Source organism: Salvelinus namaycush, chromosome 22 (assembly GCF_016432855.1).
Source record: "Salvelinus namaycush isolate Seneca chromosome 22, SaNama_1.0, whole genome shotgun sequence".
Lineage (NCBI taxonomy): Eukaryota > Metazoa > Chordata > Actinopteri > Salmoniformes > Salmonidae > Salvelinus > Salvelinus namaycush.
In genome coordinates this window covers 3230103-3257292 of record NC_052328.1, presented here as the reverse complement: position 1 = coordinate 3257292, position 27190 = coordinate 3230103, and the positions used below count along the sequence as shown (strand labels likewise).

The 27190-nt window shown below is 40.7% G+C and overlaps 1 protein-coding gene across 4 annotated transcripts in view; it reads left to right on the top strand.

The window, feature by feature from the left end:
- Nucleotides 1-26578, top strand: part of smoc2 (SPARC related modular calcium binding 2) — a 71843-nt gene extending 45265 nt beyond the window's left edge. For 3 of the 4 annotated variants that reach the window (XM_038960227.1, XM_038960225.1, XM_038960224.1), the window contains 6 exons: nt 76-132; nt 895-977; nt 23707-23806; nt 24042-24289; nt 24493-24530; nt 25930-26578. In XM_038960227.1, coding sequence (XP_038816155.1) covers nt 76-132; nt 895-977; nt 23707-23806; nt 24042-24289; nt 24493-24530; nt 25930-25953 — 550 coding nt within the window. In that variant the 3' untranslated portion in view covers nt 25954-26578. The remainder of the gene's footprint in view (nt 1-75; nt 133-894; nt 978-23706; nt 23807-24041; nt 24290-24492; nt 24531-25929) is intronic. The other variant, XM_038960226.1, reaches the window with a different exon arrangement.
- Nucleotides 26579-27190: the final 612 nt, after the last annotated feature.

Sequence of the window (27190 nt, the reverse complement as noted above, 5' to 3'; positions counted from 1 at the left end):
TTTCAACCTGTATTACAGTAGGCTATCGATATATCGTCTTATTGGGTACCCTGCTTTGTGTCCTGCTTTGTATAGTGTACGTCCTGAAGCTTCCAAGTGTACAGATGCAACTACATACCAACGCACATGCAGGTACATACAGAATGCCCTCACATCCACATTTCCTATAGAGTCCAATCACACATTAAACTGAGTGCCAGTCACCAGTAGCTAAGCGGTCCATCATGGGCACTGCTGTGTGTGTGATTGAGCGGTTGGTGAGGCTGAGTGTGGGGTTCAGGGGTCGGCGAGGCTGGCAGAGAAGGGGCATGCGTGCGGGTACAGTTTTAATGAGCGGGGGGAATGATGCAGAGCTGGGTATCGGATTAACAAGGCCCCAGGCAGGGCGCCAGACAGCGCATTAGTCTGTTCTTGGCCAGGACGCATGGCACAGCAGTGGCAATCGGGGCTTCGCTGTCTCGCGTTTTCCAAGGGAGGGCATGAAAGACATCCCTGTGTCCCACGCTCTCTGTTTCTCACTATCTCACACACAATTTCCTTTCTCTTTCACTCTTTTTCTCCCATCACACTATCACTGTTCCTCTTTCACTCTCTCACTGCTCCTCTCTCACACTGCTCTCTCTCTCACACTGCTCTCTCTCTCTCACACTGCTCTCTCACACTGCTCTCTCTCTCACACACACACTATCCCTTTCTGTTTTGGGAGCAGTTTCTCACCCTCTCTCCAAGTTGCAGAGAAAGTATTTAGCCACAGTAATATTTCTAGATTAAGTGGGACTTTAAACTGCTGACATTTGATTGCATGGGGAGATGGGGGATGAATTATAGCATTGTTAATTTAACCATAAGAGTGAACTGAACAACATTAATAGATCTTTACATTGTGTATCACAGATATGAGCAACCAAAGTGTGATGGCAACGCCAGAGCCCATCCCACCAAACCGAAGGACCATTACAGAAGCAGACATCTTCAAGGTGGGTCTGGGTGGATGAAGTCGACATGGTCTCTTTCCTTTTTCCTATCCGGAACATATTATGGAATCTTAATCCTAACCATTAACTTTTACCGCCTCAGAAACCCGGATCCGGGAGCACCCCCCACCCCACCCCCCCCCCCCCCCCCCCCCCACTGACTAGCATAGCTAGCATAGCGTCACAAGTAAATTGTAGCTTCTAAATATCATTAAATCACAAGTCCAAGACACCAGATGAAAGATACACTTCTTGTGAATCTAGCCACCATTTCTGATTTTTAAAATGTTTTACAGGGAAGACACAATATGTAAATCTATTAGCTAACCACGTTAGCAAAAGACACCATTTTTTTTACTCCACTATTTTTCCACTCCATCACCAGCTATCACCAATTCGACCAAATAAAGAAATAAATAGCCACTAACCAAGAAAAAACCTCATCAGATGACAGTCTGATAACATATTTATTGTATAGCATAGGTTTTGTTAGAAAAATGTGCATATTTCAGGTATAAATCATAGTTTGCAATTGCAGCCACCATCACAAATCTCCCCAAAGCGACTAGAATTACTACATAGAGCAACGTGTATTACCAATTTACTCATCATAAAACATTTCTTAAAAATACACAGCTCACAGCAATGGAAAGACACAGATCTTGTGAATTCAGACAATATTTCAGATTTTCTAAGTGTCTTACAGCGAAAACACAATAAATCGTTATATTAGCATACCACATTTGCAAACGTTACCCGAGCATTGATTCAAGGCAAAATGAGCTATAGCGTTATCATCACCAAAATACATTAATTTTTTCACTAACCTTCTCAGAATTCTTCCGATGACACTCCTGTAACATCATATTACACAATCCATATAGAGTTTGATCGAAAATGTGCATATTTAGCGGCACAAATCGTGCTTACACAATGGAAATAGTGTCCAACTACTCAAGCAATCTGCCCGGCGCCATCTTGAAAATACAACTATTTTTATCGAAAACTATTCATAAACTTGACTAAAAAAATACAGGTTGGACATGAAATGAAAGATGCATTAGTTATTAATGCAACCGCTGAGTTAGATTTTTAAAATTAACGTTACTAGACATACAGTGTGCGTTACAGCCAGACTAGTGCCGCAATAATGGCGTCACTAGTCGCCATTATTGAGTTTACATTTTTCCACATAAAAACGGAATAACATCATAAATAGCTCTTACTTTTCGACGAGCTTCCATCAGAATCTTGGCCAAGTGGTCCTTTGTCCAAAAGAATCGTTGCTTGGTTGTAAAACGTTGCATTCAACTTCTGATATAGCAGCTAACAATAGCTAACAATAGCTATTTTGCCCCAACGTGTCCAAATCCTCAAGACGCAATACTGAGGAAATTCCGAAAAATAGCAATATACTCGCATAATCTGATATAACTCGGTTTAAAATAGCTTCGTTATGATGTTTCTAACACCTATATCGAATTAAATTACAGACGGATACATCTAAGGTTGATAACTGAGCGTTTGAAAATGGCATCCTGAGGTCCTTCTCTGCGTAATGGTCAGCGTTGAAAAGAAGGCGCACCTCACTCCTTGGCCTTTTATAAACTCTGAGAGCTACGTAGAAAGCCCATTCCACTTCTCATTGGTTACTGACATCCAGGGGAAGGCGGGTGCAGTTCATGTCGTTCCATAGGATACACACAGACCTTTAAAACTGATCTGAGACCAGAGCTTCGCTCTCAGACCTTCGCAGTACCTGTCATGGATTTCGCTGTAGAAAGAGTTCTGGGTCACCCACAGACATAATTCCAACGGTTTATGAAACTAGAGAGTGTTTTCTATCCAATAGAATTAATAATATGCATATTGTACGAGCAAGAATTGAGTACGAGGCAGTTTAATTTGGCAACACCCAGAAAAAAAAAATGCTAACTGCTCCCCCTATTGACAAAAGGTTAAACTTGTCTCTGACCCTAACTATGCTATGTGACCTATAACTAATATATCCCTATATAGTGATATTTTTTGTTGTGTTAGAAAATAAGATCAAAATTGATTTAATTGTAATTTTTTTGGTCAACAATCTACACAAAAAGACTATGTGAAAGTGGAAGAAGATTAATAGAAATTAAATAACTAAAATATAGTTGCATAAGTATTCAGCTCCCTGAGTCAATAGATGTTAGAAACAGCTTTGGCATTGATTACAGCTGTGAGTCTTCTTGGGTGTCTATAAGAGCTTTGAACAACTGGATTGTGTAATATTTGCCTATTATTATTTTCAAAATTCTTTAAGCTCTGTCAATATGTTGGGGATCATGGATAGACAGCAATTTTCAAGTCTTGACATAGATTTTCAAGCAGATTTACGTCAAAACTGTAACTTGGCCACTCAGGAACATTCACTGTCTTCTTGGTAAGCAACTCCAGTGTAGATTTGGCCTTATGTTGTAGTTTATTGTCCTACTGAAAGGTGAATTCCTCTCCCAGTCTCTGGTGTAAAGCAGACTGAAGCAGGTTTTTCTCTAGGATTTTGCCTGTGCTTAGGTTCATCCCGTTTATTTTGATCCTGAAAATCTCCCCAGTATTTGCAGATAACTAGCATACCCATACCATGATGCAGGCACCACCATGTTTGAAAATAAGGAGGCAGTTACTCAGTGATGTGTTGTGTTGGATTTGTCCCAAACATAAGGCTTTGCATTAAGCCAAAAAGTGTATTCCTTTGCTGTGTTTTTGTTTCTTCAGTATTACTTTAGTACCTGTTTGCATACAAGATGCATGTTTTGGAATATTGTTATTCTGTATATTTGTATTCTTCTTTTCACTCTGTCATTTAGGTCATTATTGTGGAGTAACTACAATATTGTTGATCCATCCTCAGTTTTCTCCCATCACAGTCATTGAATGTTTTAAAATCACCAATTGCCTCATGGTAACATCCCCTAAGCAGTTTAATTCCTGTCCTGCAGCTCAGTTCAGAAGAACGACTGTATCTTTGATGTGTCTTGGTGATTTAACCCTTGTGTGGTGTTCATGTTTTTGTTATTCACCCAATGTTTGCGGGTCTGATGGACCCACAACATTACTGGGTTTTTAAAACATTACAGCTGTAACAATTTACGTAAAAATACTTAATACTTAGATGTTGGCTTATATCAATTACGAGCAATATAGACAAAATACATGGTTCATATTTGCTATTTACCTCATCTAGATCACATTTATAAATACAAAATCAAGACATGTGTGGATTAAATCATGTTTATCTTGAACAAATATAAATGAAACAAGGTTTTCATCACTATTAATGTTTATTGCTTTGAACTGAACAAATCGGAAGGACAAATTTTACATAAAGTATTTTATGGAAATGATAAATGAGCCCCATTGAATACAAATGAAGGCTGGTCTACACACCACATGAGGGACAGAGTTTTACTGCGTGTGTGTTGCAAACTTTTTTCTTGCACTTGATGCATGTGTACTGTGTCTTCCTGTCCTTCATGGGTTCACACACTTCTTGTTGCTACCGGCTGCAATCCAGAATGATGAAAACACTTGGTTCAGGAATTTTATTAACATCTCACTCACTCACATGTATAGTTACAGCAGGCCAAGGTAGGAAAGTTAGACACACACACATGCAAAAACATCGCTCACACTTACTTCTGGTATTGAAGTTGTTGGTTCTGTGCGTCGGGCGGATGTGGCACCAGCATCCTCCTCCTGAATCCTCCTCACGATGGCTGCAAAAGCTGGGGTCCTTGGGATATGTTGCCTCTGGATTTGAGGTCTTACCAATACCTTGCCCAGCTCCACTAGAAAGAGCTATCTCCTCTGGAGCTTCCCTCTGTTCCAATCTGGGTTCCAGATGACAAACGCATTGTATGCCGAGATGTCCAAGATGTTGAAGAATATCACAAGTGGCCAGCGTGGGGTTCTTATTTTGCAGCTGTAGCCAGTCACCAGCTTGTCTAAATTGTCCACCTCTCCTTTTGTGGCATTGTAATCCATTATGATTTCTGGTTTTTGATGTTCCTGGCTACAGATTCTCCCATCCCTATGCAGCGTACTCATGAGTATCACATTTTTGCCTTTCTTTGGCACGTAGGACGCTAGGGACGTGTCGGCCATGAACACAAACTTAGCGGTATTCAACAGGTGAGGTGGGAGCTCTGGCTTGTTTTTTCGTACTGTTCCTGCCATCGTCAGCTTCCTCTTGAGGAGCTGCAGTCCCAGCTTGTGCGAAGTAAAAAAGTGTAATGTATTGTCATACAAATAATGTATTGTAATAACATTGTGCAGGTTCACACACTACAAAGGGTAAAGAGTGCGAGAAAAGCGGGAGATAGGCAGACAGGCAGGGAGACAGACAGGTTATTGGTGCTATGTTGAAACAGCAAGCCCAGAGAGGAGGAAGACAGACTGAAGGCACACAACAAACCTTTTTGTTTAATTTTTACTTGTTTTCACCTACACACACACACTTTTCCACACTTTTATTACCCTTGGGACCAGTGGACCCGAACACGACATATGTAATGTAAATGTGTAGGGGGGTGCACAGTGTGCCCTCAATGAAAATGTGTTCTTTTACATGTTCTTCACAGAAATGAGCCAAGGCCAATGAGTCTCAGGTTGAAAAAATTATGAATTGTATAATTGTTCTTTTAGTAAACATTGACAATGGGTCCCATAGACCCAAACAACCCACAGCAAAATTATTAACTTGGCCATGCTTAAAGAGATATTCTATGTCTGATTTGCTATTGTTACCTATCTACCAATCACTGCCCTTCTTTATGAGGCTTTAGAATCTGTAGTTAAATCTGTGCTTGAAATGCAATACTTGACTGAGGGACCTTACAGATGTTCTATCTATGGGGGACAGAGGAAGGGTTAGTCATTCGAAAATCACATGTTCTTCTATTATTTCACACAGAGTGAGTCCAACTTATTATGTGATTCGTTAAGCCAAATTTTATTCTGGAACTAATTTAGGCTTGCCTAAACAAAGGGGCTGAATACTTATGCAACAACAACATTTTAGTAACAAAAAAAATATCCACTTTGACCTATTTTGTGTTGATTGTTGACAAAAAATGGCAATTAAATCATTTAAATCTCGCTTTGAAACACAATAAAATGTGAAGAAATCCAAGAGGTCTGAATACTTTTGCAAGGCACTGTAAATAATATGTCACTAAGTGAAATATAATGAATATGTCACTATAAGGTTTAAAGATGATCAGTAGCTAGGTTTCCATACAATTGGTGACAGCTTTTCATGCAAATATTCTAAAGTCCATAAGAAATTATATGTGCTTTTGCCCACCAGAGGCATGTTTCCATCAAACTGACTTTTTGCTGATAAAAAGTTGTGTGATGACGTAGTGCACATGAAAGCACTTTTGCGCTTAAAGTTTCTGTGTACCGAATAAAAAACAGAAGTTCAATGGGTTTCCATCCCATTTTACTCTACCGACGGAATTTTTTATGAAGCTTATCACTGTGCACTTAACCACCATAACTTATTTCATGAGTTTATAACTTATGAAGTTCATCATAACTTGTTTCATCTGCCTTTAAATGCTTTTCCACATTGTGGTTGTGGTAGAACGTAATATATCATCTCGTGACTCCAAGTTTAATTCGACATGATGCGCTTCAACCGCAATTATGACTATCTATTTCACCGACAAAAAAATTATCGCCTAGAGTATTTTGTTTTGTCGACATTTGGGAAATTTTACAGCCAAAATTGCTGTTTTTTTTGCATTAGGTAATTCATCCGCATGAAATGGTTGGATGGAAACCTGGTTACTATAAGTAACATGTAAGTAATATGTCCGTTTAGGTGACATATTACTACGTAATGGTTAGATATGACTATTTTGACATTCTAATGAGACCATGTTGGTTTCACAGCAGTTTAACCTGTCTACTGATCCCAACACAAGGGGCAGAAACACAGTGCCTGTGTGTGTCTTTGTTGACATCATTAGTGTTTATCCATGAAATGCTTGACGCAGGCTGGCTTGATATTTCCCACAACCCCTCACATTGTGTGTGTGTTTGTGTGTGTTAGAGAGGAGACAGATGCTAATTAGTGAGGTATGTAATCAGGGACTGACAGGGAGAGATGTGAATAGGCCGGTGACAGGAATCGCCAGTTGAGGATGGAAGAGAAACCGCATGTGTGAGAGAGGGAAAGATAATGAAGGACAGGAAGTATGGGGGATACCATGGATAGTTAGTGAAAGATGGATGGACAACAGGGATAGATAGGTGTGGGCAGGGGAAATCCCAAGAGAGACTCCTAGTTTTGGGTGGCACTGGTTGGTTTTTAGGCCTTGGTTTTTTTTAGTACAGGAATGCTATTCAGTACAGATTATATTGAAGTTAAAGTATCTGCTGTGAAAATAGTCAGTGTTTCCCATATGAAATTGTTACCAAAAGTAAGATGAGTTGGCTACAGGAAAATATTGTTGATACTTGACAGGAAATTACAAAAATGACATATTGGTTACCTTACTCTGTAAGTAGTCTTTGGACAAATCCATGTTTTGGTTTTGTCACCTTTAGTTTCCGTCACCTTCAGCATTTTAGTCTAAAAACCAAAGTTAGCATTTGATGAGAGCAGCCAGGTAAACAAAACCAAATCATGGATTGCTGTCTCTTCTTAAAGGGTAAGGAAAAACATATGAAATGTTTTGAATTTGGGTGAACTATCCCTTTAATTAATCTGTAAACCCAGCCCCTATTGGGATGACAGTCATTTTAATAGTGTGTAAGATTCAGACCAAGGGAGCTTGGTCAGTATTGTAAACAATGAAGCAGGAAAAATGGCATAATCTACTGATCTGGTTTAATAAGGCGCTTTTAGGAAAGCCGGTTGACACTGCTTTCACAACTGTGTTAAAAGACGTCTGCCTTGAAAACAGCTTTCATTCTTATTCACACTCCAGGCAGCACGCAGAAACAAATGAAAAATAATAAATATAATATTCTCATCACCAGACAGACGGGCCCTGTTTCACTCACTCAGATGCTTTCTGCTTTCTCAGGTGAGATAGTTTCAGCAGAGAGGTAGAGGTGAAGTGAGAGGGCTCACTCACACCAACATTTGTCCAGAATACGCCCAATGCCTTTCCACGGGCTTAATATGCAGCCCTAAGCTTGTCGCCTGCCTTCCCGCCTTTGGGACAACTACTCCCATTGTTAGGGCAGAGATATGAGCATTTCGGCATTACATACAGATTTCTGATTTCAGCCACTTGTAAATTGGAAAGGAAAGTTGGCGGGTGCACAGCACACTGTTCGGATGCTGGCTTGCCCTAAAGTAAATTGATGTTTTTCCAAAGTTATATAATTACTTCAGTCGAAATAAAATTATTCAAAATACTTCACCAGAGAGCATGACTTAGCCATAGAGAATCATTATTGCCTATTTGGGAAGCCGGCAATCGGCAATTTGGCAGCACACATGGCAAAATGCCTAGCTGAGTATTGAGTTGCGGCCGTCAGTGAAAAGCATCTAAAATATGTGTGCAGATAATGTGTCTTGAGTATGATTTAAAATGAGACAAGAACGGGAGGGGTGTGTAGCTAAGATTTGACAAATCTCTCTCCAGAATGCATACACTCAGCTGTCCAGAATGCGTTCAGCTGTCTCCCTGTAACGATTCTCTAGCTCTTCCTCCTCCTCGGACGAGGAGAGGCGAGACGGATCAGATGACCAATATGCAGCGTGGTAGTTTGACATTATATTTATTAAACAAGACAAAAAAACGAACTATACTTGATACTAAACAAAATAACAAAACGAATGTAGACTGACCTGAACGTAAGAACTTACATGTAACGAAGAACGTACGAACAGGGAAAACAGACTACACAAAACGAACGACCGAACAAACAAACAAACCGAAACAGTCCCGTGTGGCGCGACAAACACAGACACAGGAGACAACCACCCACAACAATCAATGTGAAAACACCTACCTTAATATGGCTCTCAATCAGAGGAAATGAAAACCACCTGCCTCTAATTGAGAACCATATCAGGTCACCCTTTAACAAACATAGAAACACATAACATAGACTACCCACCCAAACTCACGCCCTGACCGTCAAACACATACAAAATAACAGAAAACCGGTCAGGAACGTGACACTCCCTCCAATTCTTGTGCATCCATTGTGTGAATTATTTGCCCTTTGATTGTTGATTTTTTGTAAATTCCACATTACGTGTCACAAGTAGGCCTGGTAAATGTATCATTAATCCCCATCATTTAGTTACGTTTTTTCACATTTTATTTATTTCACCTTTATTTAGCCAGGTATGCCAGTTGAGAACACGTTCTCATTTACAACGGTGACCTGGCCAAGATAAAGCATAGCAGTGCGACACAAACAACAACACAGAGTTACACATGGAATAAACAAACATACAGTCAATAACACAATAGAAAAGTATATTTACAGTGTGTGCAAATGAGGTAAGATAAGGGAGGTAAGGCAATAAATAGGCTATAGTGGCAAAATAATAACAATTTAGCAATTAAACACTGGAGTGATAGATGTGCAGAAGATGAATGTGCACGTAAAGATACTGGGGTGTAAAGGAGAAGGGGAAAAAAGTATGGGGATGAGGTAGTTGGATGGGCTATTTACAGATGAGCTATGTACAGGTGCAGTGATCTGTGAGCTGCTCTGACAGCTGGTGCTTAAAGTTAGTGAGGGAGATATGAGTCTCCAGCTTCAGTGATTTTTACAATTCGTTCCAGTTATTGGCAGCAGAGAACTGGAAGGAAAGGCGGCCAAAGGAGGAATTGGCTTTGGGGGTGACCAGTGAAATACACCTGCTGGATTGCGTGCCACGGGTGGGTGCTGCTATAGTGACCAGTGAGCTGAGATAAGGCAGGGCTTTACCTAGCAAAGACTTATAGATGACCTGGAGCCAGTGGGTTTGGCGATGAAAATGAAGTGAGGGCTAGCCAACGAGAGCATAGAGGTCGCAATGGTGGGTAGTATATGGGGCTTTGGTTAGCTGATGTTAATGCGAGTGTAGCGAAATGCTTGTGCTTCTAGTTCCAAAAGTGCAGTAATATCTAACACGTAATCTAGCAATTTCCCAACAACTACCCAATACACACAAATCTAACAAGTAATCTAACAATTCCCCAACAACTACCTAATTCACACAAATCTAAAGGGGTGAATGAGAATATGTACATATAAGTATATGGATGAGCGATGGCCAAGCGGCATAGGCAACATGCAGTAGATGGTATAAATACAGTGTATACATGTGATATGAGTAATGTAAGATATATAAACATTATTAAAGTGGCATTATTTAAAGTGGCATTGTTTAAAGTGACAAGTTATCCATGTATTAACCTGTCCAGTGATTGGGTCTCAATACAGTATATACATGTGATATGAGTAATGTAAGATATGCAACATTATTAACGTTATCCATTTATTAAAGTGACCAGTGATTGGGTCTCAGTGTAGGCAGCAGCCTCACTGAGTTAGTGATGGCTATTTAACAGTCTGATGGCCTTGAGATAGAAGCTGTTTTTCAATCTCAGTCCCAGTTTTGATGCACCTGTACTGACCTCGCCTTCTGGATGATAGCAGTGTGAACAGGCAGTGGCTCAGGTGGTTGTTGTCCTTGATGATCTTTTTGGCCTTCCTGTGACATCGGGTGCTGTAGGTGTCCTGGAGGGTAGGTAGTTTGACCTCGGTGATGCGTTGTGCAGAATCCACCACCCTCTGGAGAGCCTTGCGGTTGAGGGCAGTGCAGTTGCCATACCAGGCTTGTGATACAGCCTGACAGGATGCCCTCGATTGTGCATCTGTAAAAGTTTATCAGGGTTTTCGGTGACAGGCCAACTTTCTTCAGCCTCCTGAGGTTGAAGAGGCGCTGTTGCGTCTTCTCCACCACACTCTCTGTGTGGGTGGACCGTTTCAGTTTGTCTGTGATGTGTATGCCCAGGAACTTAAAACTGTCCATCTTCTCTACTGCTGTCCCTTCGGTGTGGAGAGGGATGTGCTCCTTCTGCTGTTTCCTGAAGTCCACGATCATCTCCTTTGTTTTGTTGACGTTGAGTGAGAGGTTGTTTTCCTGACACCACACTTCGAGGGCCCTCACCTCCTTCTGGTAGGCTGTCTCGTCGTTGTTGGTGATCAAGCCCAATACTATTGTGTCGTCTGAAAACTTGATGATTGAATTGGAGGCGTGCATGGCCACGCAGTCATGGGTGAACAGGGGGTACAGGAGAGGGCTGAGCACACACCCTTGTGGGGCCCCAGTGTTGAGGTCAGTGAAGTGGAGATGTTGTTTCCTACCTTCACCACCTGGGGGCGGCCCGTCAGAAAGTCCAGCACCCAGTTGCACAGGGAGGAGTTGAGACCCAGGGCCTCCAGCTTGATGATGAGCTTGGAGGGTACTATGGTGTTGAATGCTGAGCTGTAGTCAATGAACAGCATTCTTACATACGTTGGTATTGATTGCCTTGCGTTGGTATTGATTGCCTTGTTTGATTGCCTTGCGGAGCGAATAACTACACGGTTTATATTCAGCCATATCTGCAGACCTATTTCCATGGTTAAATGCGGCGGATCGCGCTTTCAGTTTTACGCGAATTCCACCATCCATCCACGGTTTCTGGTTAGGGTAGGTTTTAATGGTCACAGTGGGTACGACGTCTCCAATGCACTTATTTATAAACGCACTCACCGAGTCAGCGCATAGGTCAATATTGTCCTCTGAGGCTGATCGTGGCTTCCGATTGGCTTCCAATTGGTCAGACCAGCGTTGAATGGTTCTCGTCACTGGTACATCCTGTTTGAGTTTCTGCCTATAAGCCGGGACGAGCAAGATGGCTTTGTGGTCGGATTTGCCGAAGGGAGGGCGGGGGAGGGCTTTGTATGCATCGTGGAAGAATTAGGGAGCATTGATCTCAAATTTGCTTTGTTAAAATCCCCAGCTACAATAAATGCAGCCTCCAGATATTTAGTTTCCAGTTTACATAGAGTCAATGTCCAGTCTTGAGGCTGTAATCGCTGCCAAAGGTGCTTCAACAAAGTACCGAGTAAAGGATCTGAATACTTATGTAAATGTGATAATTCAGTTTTTTATTTTTAATACATTTTCCCAAAAAATTACATTTTGCTTTGTCATTATGGGATATTGTGTGTAGATTGATGAGGGAAAAAACTATTTCATCCATTAGAATAAGGCTGTAACCAGTGGTGGTAAAAGTACCCAATTGTCATACTTGAGTAAAAGTAAAGACACCTTAATAGAAAATTTCTCAAGTAAAAGTGAAAGTCACCCAGTAATATTCTACTTGAGTAAAAGTAATAAAGTATTTGGTTTTAAATATACTAAAGTATGACAAGTAAATGTAATTGCTAAAATATACTGAAGTATCAAAATGAAAGTAAAAATAATTTCTAATTCCTTTTATTAATCAAACTAGACGGAGCAATCTACTTGTTTTTTTAAATTTACGGATAGCAAGGGGCACACTCCAACACTCAGACATAATTTACATAAATTGTCTTTAATGAGTCCGCCAGATCAGATGCAGTAGGGATGAGCAGGGGTTTTCTCTTTAAGTGCATGAATTATACAAGTTTCCTGTCCTGCTAAGCATTCAAAGGAACTTTTGGGTGTCAGGGAAAATGTGTGGAGTAAGAAGTACATTATTTTCTTCAGGAATGTCGTGAAGTACAAGTAAAAGTAATCAAAGATATAAATAGTAAAGGAAATTACAGATACCCCCAAAAACTACTTAAGTAGTACTTTAAAGTATTTTTACTTAAGTACTTTACACCACTGGCTGTAATGTAAAAAAATGTGGAAAAGGTCAAGGGGTCTGAATACTTTCTGAATGCACTGTATTCTCTGAACGTTCTGAGAATATTTCTGAAGTCACACCAAATTCTAAATATGAAATTAAATAGAACCACTTGGGAACTTGTATAGTACGTTCTGCGAAAATACCGAAATTCCCCTAAAAGAACGGTGTTTCTTTACTTTCTTGGAAGCTTTTTAGAACCTCCCTAAAGTCACACAGTTTTTGTGAACAATCCCCTATTTTTTTGTTGCAAAAAGTCATGAACAGTTTCAATATTTCTCCATGCCCTGTTGCATTATTCAAGTGTATTAACTTCTGTGCAGCATGAGTGGGGAGCTATCAATGCAGCCCAGACAGCTCTAGAAATTAATGATTAAGTGGAGCAGGCACTTTGCTCTTCACACTATAAAGGGGCTCCGCTAATACAGACTTGATTCTCTTAATCACGTGAGACACATTTGACAGAAGTACCGAACGTAACCAAAATTCTAATACCGAACCATATTTTTTTGTAATGAAAAAGTACAGAAGTTTCAGTATATCAAAGTGAGTATTGTTGTTGCTGATTGTCCTGTCGCCTTGACAATCTTATATGTTGTTTATGTTACCCTAAAAGCACCAACGGGGGTAAACTTTGACCACAAGTGATCAAAAATGTAATAATCTTGTAAAAAAAGTTTTTATCCTTCTAGACTTTGACAAGCAATTACAGTGCCTTGCAAAAAGTATTAATCCCCCTTGGCGTTTTTCCTATTTTGTTGCATTACAACCTGTAATTTAAATTGATTTTTATTTGGATTTCATATAATGGATATACACAAAATAGTCCAAATTGGTGAAGTGAAATTTAAAAAATTACTTGTTTCAAAAAATTCTAAATGGAAAAGTGGTGCGTTTATATGTATTCACCCCCTTTGCTATGAAGCCCCTAAATAAGATCTGCTGCAACCAATTACCTTCAGAAGTCACATAATTAGTTAAATAAAATCCACTTGTGTGCAATCTAAGTGCCACATGATATGTCACATTATCTCAGTGTATATACACCGGTTCTGAAAGGCCCAGAGTTTGCAACACCACTAAGCAAGGGGCACCACCAAGCAAGCGGCACCATGAAGACCAAGGATCTCTCCAAACAGTCAGGGACAAAGTTGTGGAGAAGTACAGATCAGGGTTGGGATATAAAAAATATATCAGGAACTTAACATCCCATGGAGCACCATTAAATCCATTATAAAAAGGTGGAAAGACTATGGCACCACAACAAACCTGCCAAGAGAGGGCCACCCACAAAAACTCCCGGACCAGGCAAGGAGGGCATTAATCAGAGAGGCAACAAAGAGACTAAAGATAACCCTGAAGGAGCTGCAAAGCGGAGATTAGAGTATCTGTCCATAGGACCACTTTAAGCAGTACACTCCACAGATCTGGCCTTTACGGAAGAGTGGCCAGAAAAAAAAGCCATTGCTTAAAGAAAAAATTAAGCAAACCCATTTGGTGTTAGCCAAAAGGCATGTGGGAGACTCTCCAAACATATGGAAGAAGGTACTCTGGTCAGATGAGACTAAAATTGAGCTTTTTGGCCATGAAGGAAAACACTATGTCTGGCACAAGCCCAACACCTCTCATCACCCCGAGAATACCATCTCCACAGTGAAGCATGGTGGTGGCAGCATCATGCTGTGGGGATGTTTTTCATCGTCAGGGACTGGAAATCTGGTCGGAATGATGGATAGCGCTAAATACAGGGAAATTCTTGAGGGAAACCTGTTTCAGTCTTCCAGAGATTTGAGACTGGGACAGAGGTTCACCTTCCAGCAGGACAATGACCCTAAGCATACTGCTAAAGCAACACTCGAGTGGTTTAAGGGGAAACATTTAAATGTCTTGGAATGGCCTAGTCAAAGCCCAGACCTCAATCCAATTAACAATCTGTGGTATGACTTAAAGATTGCTGAACACCAGTGGAACCAGTGGAGCTGGAGCAGTTTAACCTTGAAGAATGGGCAAATATCCCACTGGTTAGACATGCCAATCTTATAGAGACATACCCCAAGAGACTTGCAGCTGTATTTGCTGCAAAAGGTGGCTCTACAAAGTATTGACTTTGGGGGGGTGAATAGTTATGCACGTTCAAGTTTTCCGTTTTTTTGTCTTATTTTTTGTTCTTCAATGTGGTAGGCATGTTGTGTAAATCAAATGATACAAATCCCCAAATAATCAGTTTTATTTCCAGCTTGTAAGGCAACAAAATAGGAAAAATGCCAAGGGGGTGAATACTTTCACAAGCCAGAGTAGTTACCAACAAAAAAACTAAAACATTTACGATGATGTTTGTGTTAACATGAAGGAATTACAAATAATCTCTCTTTTGTATACTAGTGGTGCTGAAAATGTGGACTCAATAGTAAAACATTCAAACATTCGTGATAAAATTGGATTGCCAGTTTGATCTTGATAGATTTTTGACAATTTTCAATGATGTTGACTAGTTTAAACGCCCTCTTCTCCAGAACCGCTAGACCGATCGGCACTACATTTTTCAAGACTCTTGCTAATACAATATGGCGGCAATAAGCAAATGAGCTTGTGTGAATGGCTTCCTGTTCAACAGCGCCCCCATGTGGCCAAAGTGAACCATAGTTTACACATTAGCTAGACTCATATCCTTTAGCATGTGTGCCAAATTTAATCAAACAGATCAAGAGATATAAACATGTGGCCGTTATAGCTCCACCGTGTCTTCGAGGTGAATACATTTGCAATTGTTGAGTCTTGACACTGTTTCGAACATGTTTACCAAGTTTGGTTATATCTGTATCTGATTTATATGCATGAATGTGCCAGACCACACCCAATATTGGTCAATATTAGCCATGACGTTTGACATACTAGTCTGGAAAATATTGGGTTCAGAGACCTTGGCACATACACTGAGTGTACAAAACATTAAGAACACCTGCTTTTTCCATGACATGGACTGCAAAGCTGAATCCAGGTGAAAGCAATGATCCCTTACTGATTTCACTTGTTAAATCCTCTTCAATCAGTGTAGATGAAGGGGAGGAGATGGGTTAAATATTTTTAAGCCTTGAGACAATTAAGACATGGATTGTGTATGAAATCAAATCAAACTTTATTTGTCACTTGTGCCGAATACAACAAGTGAAATGCCGTGAAATGCGCCGAATACAACAAGTGAAATGCCGTGAAATGCTTACTTACAAGCCCTTAAACAGTGCAGTTCAAGAAGAGTTAAGAAAATATTTCCAAATAAACTGAAGTAAAAAATAATTAAAAAGTAACACAATAACATAACATTAACGAGGCTATATACAGGGGCTACCGGTACCGAGTCAGTGTGTGGGGTTAGAGGTCATTTGTACATGTAGGTAGGCGTGAAGTGAGTATGCATAGATAATAAACAGCGAGTAACAGCAGTGTACAAAACAAATGGGGTGGGGCTCAATATAATAGTCCGGTGGCCATTTGATTCATTGCTCAGCAGTCTTATGGCTTGGGTGTAGAAGTTGTTAAGGAGCCATTTGGTCCTAGACTTGGCGCTCCGGTAACGCTTGCCGTGTGGTAGCAGAGACAAAAGTCTATGACTTGGGTGACTGGAGTCTCTGACAATTTTATGGGCTTTCTTCTGACGCCGTCTATTATATAGGTCTTGAATTCTCAGGAAGCTTGGACCCAGTGATGTACTGGGCCGTACGCACAACCCTCTATAGCGCCTTACGGTCAGATGCCGAGCAGTGGCCATACCAGGCAGTGATGCAACCGGTCAGGATGCTCTCGATGGTGCAGCTGTAGAAATGTTTGAGGATCTGGGGCCCCATTCCAAATCTTTTCAGTCTCCTGAGGGGGAAAATGTGTTGTCGTGCCCTTTTCACGACTGTCTTGGTGTGTTTGGAACATGATAGATCGTTGGTGATGTGGACAAAAAGGTACTTGAAACTCTCGACCCGCTCCACTACAGCACCGTCGGTGTTAATGGGAGCCTGTTTGTCCTGCCTTTTCCTGTAGTCCACTATCAGCTCCTTTGTCTTACTCACACTGAGGGAGAGGTTGTTGTCCTGGCACCACACTGCCAGTTCTCTGACCTCCTCCCTCTCATCGTTGTCGGTGATCAGGCCTACTACTGTTGTGTCGTCAGCAAACTTAATGATGGTATTGGAGTTGTGTTTGGCCACACAGTCGTGGGTGAACAGGGAGTACAGGAGGGGACTAAGTACACACCCCTGAGGGGCTCCAGTGTTGAGGATCAGCGTGGCAGACGTATTGTTGCCTACCCTTACCACCTGGGGGCGGCCCGTCAGGAAGTCCGAGTTCCAATTGCAGAGAGAGGTGTTTAGTCCCAGGGTCCTTAGCTTAGTGATGAGCTTCGTGGGCACTATGGTGTTGAACGCTGAGCTGTGGTCAATGAACAGCATTCTCACATAGGTGTTCCTTTTGTCCAGGTGGGAAAGGGCAGTGTGGAGTGTGATTGAGATTGCGTCATCTGTGGATCTGTTGGGGTGGTATGCGAATTGGAGTGGGTCTAGGGTATCCGGAAAGATACCCTGTGTGTCATTAAGAGGGTGCATGGGCAAGACAAAAGATAGAAGTGCCTTTGAACAGGTTATGGTTGTAGGTGACACAACTGTGGGAAGCATTGGAGTCAACATGGGCCAGCATCCCTGTGGAACGCTTTTGACACCTTGTTGAGTCCATTCCCCTGACAATTTGAGGCTGTTATGAGGGCAAAGTGGGTGCCACTCAATATTAGGACGGTTTTCTTAATGTTTTGTAAACTCAGTGTAGATGCCATATGTCAAGGTTAATACAGATCGGCCCAGTGGTTCCGGAGGAGATTACATAAAAAAAATTTTTTTTACTAAATGTAAATCAATCATGGCAGACCTTATGGGTCCTTGAGGCAAATTTGTTCCTTCTGAAAGGAGGGACCACACATTGAATTACAGGACTAGTTCATATGGGGTGAGGGGCGTGACCTTTCAATGTTTGCAATTTCAATCACCCGTTATAGCGCCACCTTCTGTTCAATTGTCATGGCATTGCATGAAAGAGTGTGGACTATGGGCCTTTACCACTAATAATAATAACAATAATGAACTGGAACAAATACAATTGGGTTTCACCAGCTTTACTGCTGAACCGCTAATTAAAGCTGCAAGCAGCATTTCCGGGCTAAAGCTGTGGGCCCACTGATTCAACATCAGGTCAAAATGGATGCTACAGACAATGAACACAATTACGTTTTATCAATGGCAATTTAAATGCAGAGATACCCTGATGAGATCCTGATGCCCATTGTCGTGCCATTCATCTGCCTCCGTCACATCATGTTTCAGCATGATAATGCATGGCCCATTGTCGCAAGGATCTGGACACGATTCCTGGAAGCTGAAAATGTCCAGCTTCGCTGCTGAACCATTACTAATCAACGGCAAGAAATACAATAGTGTTTCACCAGCTTCGCTGCTAAACTCCTAATGAATAACAGACAAATGTTCATAACAAGTGGCTATGGATGTAATTTATCAAAATATCTGTTCAAAAAACATTTTGAAACATCAAATGTGACCATAAATGTGTGAAAATGTGCTTATTTTAGGGAAGTTAAACAATTTACTTGTGTTACTAAAGGTTAATAAAAATAAAAAGTTGTACTGTTTGACACAAAGTGTTTTTTTTTGCCAGAGAGAGAGAGAGAATATGTTGGTTAAATGTATACAACAGATCAGGAGGGGATGGGGGGGTCAACATGTTAATAATCCAGGCCAAGCAGGAGCCATGAACAGAGCTTCCACTGTTTCCAGACCGTTCCACTGCTGTTTATGTAACACCATGCCCGGCCAGAGCTGTGTTAGCAGGTGGAGTTTACTGAACAGAACAGGTCCATTGTGGAGCAGCCCACGGTACCAAAACATTCAAAGGCCATTTTCTCAAAAGTGGGTTACAAGTTTATCAACGTTCAAAGAATAATTACTTTCTCATTGTTCCTCAACTGCAGTTTATGACGACACACCATTTTCTAGCTCTGAGTCTGACTGTAAAAAAAACACAATTTCAAATTTTGCTACATAAGACCAAATTGAGGCATTGGGTCACATTTCTTTTGAGGCCTGACAGGGACAGGTGCAGGGTTAATATCATCACACACTGAAAACACTCTCTGCTATTGATGTAGCCTACTGTTTTTACTATTGCCGTACTGTTTCAACCTGACCTCTTGGTTGACTGAGCTGGTTAAAATGCAAACATTTTTGGCACTGCTAGAGCCTGTTGAGCATTTGTGAAATATTGGTTTTTACAAGCTGGAGAGAAACTAATGAAGTTATGTGTTGTTAACCAAGTGCTCTGTGCTTGAGTAGGTGACAATGGGGTGGGGAACAACTACAACCATCCCATGAGAGAGACCTCAACCACAGAACATGAGATCCTTCAGAAACAGTAGTAGAGTACTGTATAGCGAGGCTTGTTTGGAAAGACTCACAGTGTGAGATTGCAGCCACACTCTCACACACAAACATGCATACAGCATCTATCATGGCACCCTGTTCTATATAACTCCTGTCTCGCGTTGTAAAATTTGTCAGGACAGAGCGTCAAGAAAAAGCTGCATCTTGTTTTTTTTATGAGCTATTGCTTCAGTGGCCGTAAACTCGGTTAGTGTATGAAACTGGGAATGATAATTATAAATGTTGCCTTCACATCACGGCAGCATATTTGTACTTGAACCACTGGTGTTGAAAGGTTTATGGGGCGAAAAGGGAGAAGGGGGCAACATGCGCTGAAAGGTGTGAGGGGATGGGGGTGTTTGACCAGTGTGAGGGACTGAGGGATGCCATGGGGGCTGATCCTGGGAGCTGCTGCACTGAGTGCTGACAGGGTTTTGCCCCATGGGAGTTTATGAATTAACCAGGCAGATCACTCAAGAGTGACTTCGAAATTGGACATCTATCCATGCCCTGAGGATGTCGGGAAATTCTCTTGAAACCGGCCTCAAGGGGCAGCAGTGACCGCTATTACCATCAAGTAGGCTTGGATTTTACAAGGGCGTTGTAGACAGGGGTGGTGGATGGGTATAATCCCATGACTCTGGATCAGAAGGTTGCGTGTTGGATGGTTCGAAGGTTGCGTAATTCCATTACTCTGGATCACAAGGTTGCGTGTTTGATCACAGTGGTGGATACTCGTTTTTTATACAAAAACTTAACCCTTTACATTCTACATTTGACGTTTGGAGAAACGTGGATAGACGTCTAATTCTTGTTGGAATTACGTAATTATAATCATTAACTGATTCAGCAACCATTTACTGCTTCAGCCTGGGCTTGAATTGAAAATGTCCAAAATCAATTTCATTTGAATGACAGCAAGAATATTTGCGTCCTGCCCCTTAGCTAAATTGATTACTAGACAAGTGTTGAACGCCCCCACACACACACCGTCTGCTGCCAAGAGGGAGTGTCTAGCTGGATCTGGATCCTTACCGGAAGGCTTAACATTTGTATGAACTGGAGGGACATTTGAAATCCTGGAGGACTACAGAAATTCCATTTACAGTTGTCGGAAGTCGGAAGTTTACATACACTTAGGTTGGAGTCAATAAAACTAGTTTTTAAACCTCTCCACAAATCTCTTGTTAACAAACTATAGATTTGGCAAGTCAGTCAGGACATCTACTTTGTGCATGACACAAGTTATTTTTCCAACAATTGTTTACAGACAGATTATTTCACTTATTATTCACTGTATCACAATTCCAGTGGGTCAGAAGTTTACATACACTAAGTTGACTGTGCCTTTAAACAGCTTGGAAAAATCCAGAAAATTATGTCATGGCTTTAGAAGCTTCTGATTGACATAATTTGAGTCATTTGGAGGTGTACCTGTGGATGTATTTCAAGGCCTACCTTCAAACTCAGTGCCTCTTTGCTTGACACCATGGGATAATCAAAAGACATTGGCCAAGACCTCAAAAAAAAATGTGGGGACCTTCACAAGTCTGGTTCATCCTAGGGAGCAATTTCCAAATGCCTGAAGGTACCACGTTCATCTGTACAAACAATAGTACGCAAGTATAAACACCATGGGACCACGCAGCCGTCATACCACTCAGGAAGGAGGCGCGTTCTGTTTCCTAGAGATTAACGTACTTTGGTGCGAGAAGTGCAAATAAATCCCAGAACAACAGCAACGGACCTTGTGAAGATGCTGGAGGAAACAGGTACAAAGATGTCTATATCCACAGTGAAACGAGTCCTATATCGACATAACCTGAAAGGCAAGGAAGAAGCCACTGCTCCAAAACCGCCATAAAAAAGGCAGACTACGGTTTGCAACTGCACATGGGGACAAAGATTGTACTTTTTGGAGAAATTTCCTCTGATCTAATGAAACAAAAATATAACTGTTTGGCCATAATGACCATCGTTATGTTTGGAGGAAAAGGGGAGGCTTGCAAGCTGAATAACACCATCCCAACCGTGAAGCACGGGGGTGGCAGCATCATGTTGTGGGGGACTGGTGTGCTTCACAAAATGGATTGCAACATGAGGCAGAAAAATTATGTAGATATATTGAAGCAACATCTCAAGACATCAGTCAGGAAGTTAAAGCTTGGTCGCACCTGAGTCTTCCAAATGGACAATGACCCCAAGCATACTTCCAAGGTTGTGGCAAAATGGCTTAAGGACTACAAAGTCAAGGTATTGGAGTGGCCATCACAAAGCCCTGACCTCAATCCTATAGAAAATGTGTAGGCAGAACTAAAAAAGCATGTCTGAGCAAGGAGGCCTGCAAACCTGACTCAGTTACACCAGCTCTGTGAGGAGGAATGGGCCAATATTCACCCAACTTATTGTGGGAAGCTTGTGGAAGGCTACCCAAAACGTTTGACCCAAGTTAAACAACTTAAAGGCAATGCTACCAAATACTAATTGAGTGTATGTAAACTTCTGACCCACTGGGAATGTGATGAAAAAAATAAAAGCTGAAATAAATCATTCTCTCTACTATTATTCTGACATTTCCCATTCTTAAAATAAAGTGGTGATCCTAACTGACCTAAGACAGAGTATTTTTACTAGGATTAAATGTCAGGAATTGTGAAAAACTGAGTTTAAATGTATTTGGCGAAGGTGTATGTAAACATCAATTAGCCTAGTTTGTTAACAAGACATTTGTGGAATGGTTGAAAAACAAGTTTTAATGACTCCAACCTAAGTGTATGTAAACTTCCGACTTCATCTGTACATTCAGGAGTACAAATTTGCTTAACAAGTCACATAATAAGTTGCATGAACATAATTATTGAATGACTACCTCATCTCTCTACCCCACACATACAATTATATGTAAGGTCTCTCAGCCGAGCAGTGAATTTCAAACACAGATTAAACCACAAAGACCCGGGAGGTCTGCGCTTTGAGCATGGTAAAGTTATTAACTACGCTTTGGATCAATACACCCAGTCACTACAAAGATACAGGCGTCCTTTCTAACTCAGTTGCTGGAGAAGAAGGAAACCGCTCAACGATTTCACAATGAGGCCAATGGTGACTATAAAACAATTTCAGAGTTTAATGGCTGTGATAGGAGAAAACTGGGGATGGATCAACAACATTGTAGTTACTCCACAATATTAACCTAATTGACCAAGTGACAAGAACAAAGCCTGTACAGAATAAGAAATTGGCAAATTCAAGCTGTAACACAACAAAATGTGAAAGAAGTTAAGGGGTGTAAATACTTTCTGAAGGCACTTTAGCTATCGGGAAGAGGCATCTAGAGTCTAGATATTTTATTGGGTCTGGGTCATTGAGGGCCTACTCAAATGTAAATGCAAGTCTCAGAGCAGAAACAGCCAAGCCAGTCTAACAGTTAAGACGTTATTGGAGATGTTCTTTCCCGACTGTTCTGCATGTGATGATTGGCTAAGGCTAAGTGGAGGTGTCTGTTGGATATAATTGTTTAACTTGTTTCAATGGTGGACGAAACTCCAATTTACACAGTGACACATATAGGGCACATACCGGCTATGTATATTTCTTAAATTATTTATTTTTTCAAAGTTCAAATACTCAGTCCATCAAACACATTTTTATTTTTTATTTGACCTTTTTTTAATTAACTAGGCAAGTCAGTTAAGAACAAATTCTTATTTTCAATGACGGCCTAGGAACAATGGGTTAACTGCCGTGTTCAGGGGCAGAACGACAGATTTTTACTTGTCAGCTCAGGGATTCGATTTTGCAACCTTTCGTTTACAAGTCCAACGCTCTAACCACTAGGCTACCTGCCGCCACACATAATGATTATATAATCAGATAATGTTGTAGAAAGAGACCAAACGGATGGGAATATTAAGATTCTTATAGTCAATAATATCTACAGTTTGCCTATGAAATGGCACCAGGCGTTAGTTTGTCACGTCGGGGGATACGGGGCCAGGGCCCCTGGTCTGTAGCCCACAGTTGTGAAAACTGTGATAGGTTTGCTCTGGGAGCCTCGAGATACTTTTTCCTTCTCCATGATTGGGGAATTCTGACACTTATTGAAAGGGATTAAAAGAAAACTGTGTGAAAGTCTCATTGGGTTTTATTTTCCCCTCTGCCATCTTTATGTGCTACTCATGTTCAAACTACAGTCTCAGTTATTTTACTTCCCTTCCCAAAGGTTTATTGGGGTTTCATGGTGGCAACCGCCTTTGAAAAATTGAACGGCATGACATGGAATGGAGAGTCATTGTTCTGTCTCGCCACTCACCGATGTTGACGTTCTTTTGTAAATCAAACACATAATAGGTGCATATGTACCTTTGTTTTCCTTTCCAGGGTGTCCCGGGGCAAAGAAAACTGAATTTCTGACGAGTGTTCTCGATGCGCTGTCAACAGACATGGTGCATGCTGTCACAGATCCAGCATCTGCCGGCAGGTTAGAATGTCACTGATTGATTTATTCATTGTTTTTTTATTGATTTAAATGGTTTGGCCCACTCCTTAATTAGAAAAATAATCAAAATGGCAGCCAAGCCACTTTAAAGCTGAGTGATATTCTTTTGCTATGAAGCTGAGTGATATTATTTAATTTCATGTAAATATCACAGAGTGGGCCTTTAACGGATTAATTCCATGATTGATTGATTAATCGAACCAACATGGATCCACAGGATGTTGGAGCCAGACCCAAGTCACACACTAGAGGAGAGAGTGGTCCACTGGTACTTTAGTCAGCTAGATAAAAACTCCAGCAGCGACATCGGCAAGAAGGAGATCAAGCCTTTCAAACGTTTCCTGCGCAAGAAGTCCAAGCCCAAGAAGTGTGTGAAGAAGTTTGTGGAGTACTGTGACATCAGCAATGACAAGGCTCTGTCCCTGCAGGAGCTGATGGGATGCCTGGGCGTCACCAAGGAAGAAGGTGAGATACCAAATTCTCAACCAGGAATACTGCCTGACACAAATGGGAATGGTACACCTCACGAATACTAATGTTGTAATAAGCTGCTAAACGATTAATCGGAAATGACTATGAAGTGCTTTTCTAAATGAAAACTGCTGGTAAAGTTTTACACTGCTCTCATCATGTAAGACTGATTCGATTGTGACACTGTTTTTCTCCAGGGACCAAACCAGGTGAAGGTACATCCTCCAGTAAACTGGTAAGTAAAACCCTGGCAATTACTTGTGTGAGTGTTATATGCTGCACTTATAAGGAGTGACAATAAGGAGAGTTGAGATCCAAGCAGTGAAAAAATGGGAGGGCCGTCTGCCCTCTTTTAAGGTCCTTAATATCAAATAGTCTGCTACAGGTGCATTGTTTAAAACATATATATATATAATAATAGAAAGATAGAGACTGCACTCCGTTGAAATTTTGGAATAATCCAAACCGGAGGCTCAAATGCAACAATATAAATAATTTATTAGGTTATCATGATGTCCTAAAAGTGCAAGGTGCATATTGAAATGCACACTTCAGGACACTGATGATGGTTTGAAATACCAAAACGTTTGTCATTTTTAACCTTTTATTTCTGCATTTTTCTGCACCTTGCACTTTTTGGGCAGTATGATGCCCTAATAAATTATAAATATTTTTGCCTTTGAACCTCCAGTTTGGGGTTCTTGCGAATTTTACCGTAACATACAAGCAGCTAGTGGCAAGTAGGTTACTGTGAAAATCAGATCAAAGACACACAGTACAATAATGTAAAATGTATAGTATTATACTGTAAAAAGTATATTTTTTTACAGTATAATACTACTGTAATCGTAATAAATGAATGAATGAATGGATGAATTCATTAAATTAATTGATGGGAGATGGGGGTGGATTTTACAGTATTTTACTCGGATTGATGCAAGCAGGTTGGCTGCTAGGTAAAGTGTTTACGCATTACAGCATATCTATTAATATTTGTATTTTATATCACTTGCACTTTTAAAGGCCATAGTTAAGGCTTCGAACTGGCAGTGACTACAGATAAAAGCAGACTAAAAGAACATGCCAAAATGCTCAACCGTTAAAGGTTTAAGACTTGCTCCCACTCCAATCTGTATCCTATACATTTTAGATTGATAGGGCACTACTACCACACATCAGTTAAATTGGTACAGCAGTCTCACAAATGGGTGCAACAGAATTAATATAGGGACACGCAAAAATATGATAATGAGCCAGAAACAATAATACCATGCACCAATTGGTGGTAAAATAAAAAGATGTTGGCGCTCCAAAAATATGGCAGAATGATCTATTCTGTAGGTTGGAAATACAGCAATTATTTCACCTCTCACAACATTTTCCAACACTGCACCTTAATTTACAGTATTATGCAGTATAATGCTTCTACAGTATTTTACTGTTGATACATATATATACATTTACCGTATAAATTACAGTTTTCTGTTACAGTGCAGTATGATCTCTTTTTTATAAGATCCTAGCAGTGCTAACACTGCCTTTGAAAAGCAGGTTACAATAACTTTGGAGAAAGATGTGTGAGATATGTATCACAGATATAGTTTGCTATAGTGCTTGGTTCTTCCTCTTCGCAGAATCCCTCAAAGAAGCAAGGCTAAGTCAACAACCGAGATTTCCCCTCCCCCTTTGGAGCTTCTGCCAATCGGCAATGGAAACCATAGTATTTGCACTTTGTACTTTAAGAAATGTAAATTCCCTTTGTAGAAATTAGGTATTTAAACAGACTGCTGAATCTGTGAATGACGTAGTTTTTTTTTAAATGTCTTTACAAAAAAATATTTAACACATACAGTGTATGTGTCTTTTGTGTCTAAAGAAAGTATACTTTTCGGAGTTGTACAAGTTTTGTGATGTTGCATTTTGTGTCCGCTTTGAATTGTTACGTTTTACTGTTGTTGATGTTGACGCAGATGTATGTATAGTTTGTAACATGGCTAAAACAATAATTTAGGCCCCTCCTCATTTTTTATGTACTTACTGACCTAGCAGCCCTTCCTGAGCTCTGTACAGCAGTTTGTATTATTAAACATGGATCATCACACAATTAATTTTGCTCAAAATGTATACATGTTTATTAGAAATAAAGAACTTTTTTATGACCCATTTGGGTCCCGCTTTAACATGCTGCTTATAAAGGCTTCATAAAGGGCGGCAGGCAGCCTAGTGGTTTAGAGCGTTGGGCCAGTAACCGAAAGACTGCTAGATCGAATCCCGAGCTGACAAGGAAATAATCTGTCGTTCTGCCAATGAACAAGGCAGTTAACCCACTGTTCCTAGGCCGTCATTGTAAATAACAATTTGTTCTTAACTGACTTGCCTGGTTAAATAAAGCCTCCATATAGTGTTCATAAACACTACAAGTGTCATTTATAACCGTATGTCATGCTTTATAAAGTGTTTATACATGTGGCATAACTGTGTGACATAACCACCAATGTCTAATGTGACATAACCCACTATGTCAAATGTGACCCGATTCAGGAAACTAGGTGTATGTCAGAAGTCACGACTTCACAGGAGAACCGTTTGAACCTAAAAAATATTTTTTGATCAAAATGCGTTTTTTGACAGAAATGCCTTCTCAAACATGTGAACTTTCATGTGCCTTTATAACAAACGTGTATGCCATCTGTAAATACAAATACAATTTCTAAATTGCCAGCCTTGTTGATTAAGCCACAGAAAAAGCCAGCAACCTTCCCACTAGCCATGATTGGCTGAGATAATGAGTGAGCTGGACATGCCGAGAGAGGAGTTTGGATTGATCTGCCATATAGAAGGCTTCTGTCTATTTGAGCTGGTCAGTCTGTGTTGGTAATCCTATCGAACGCTGTT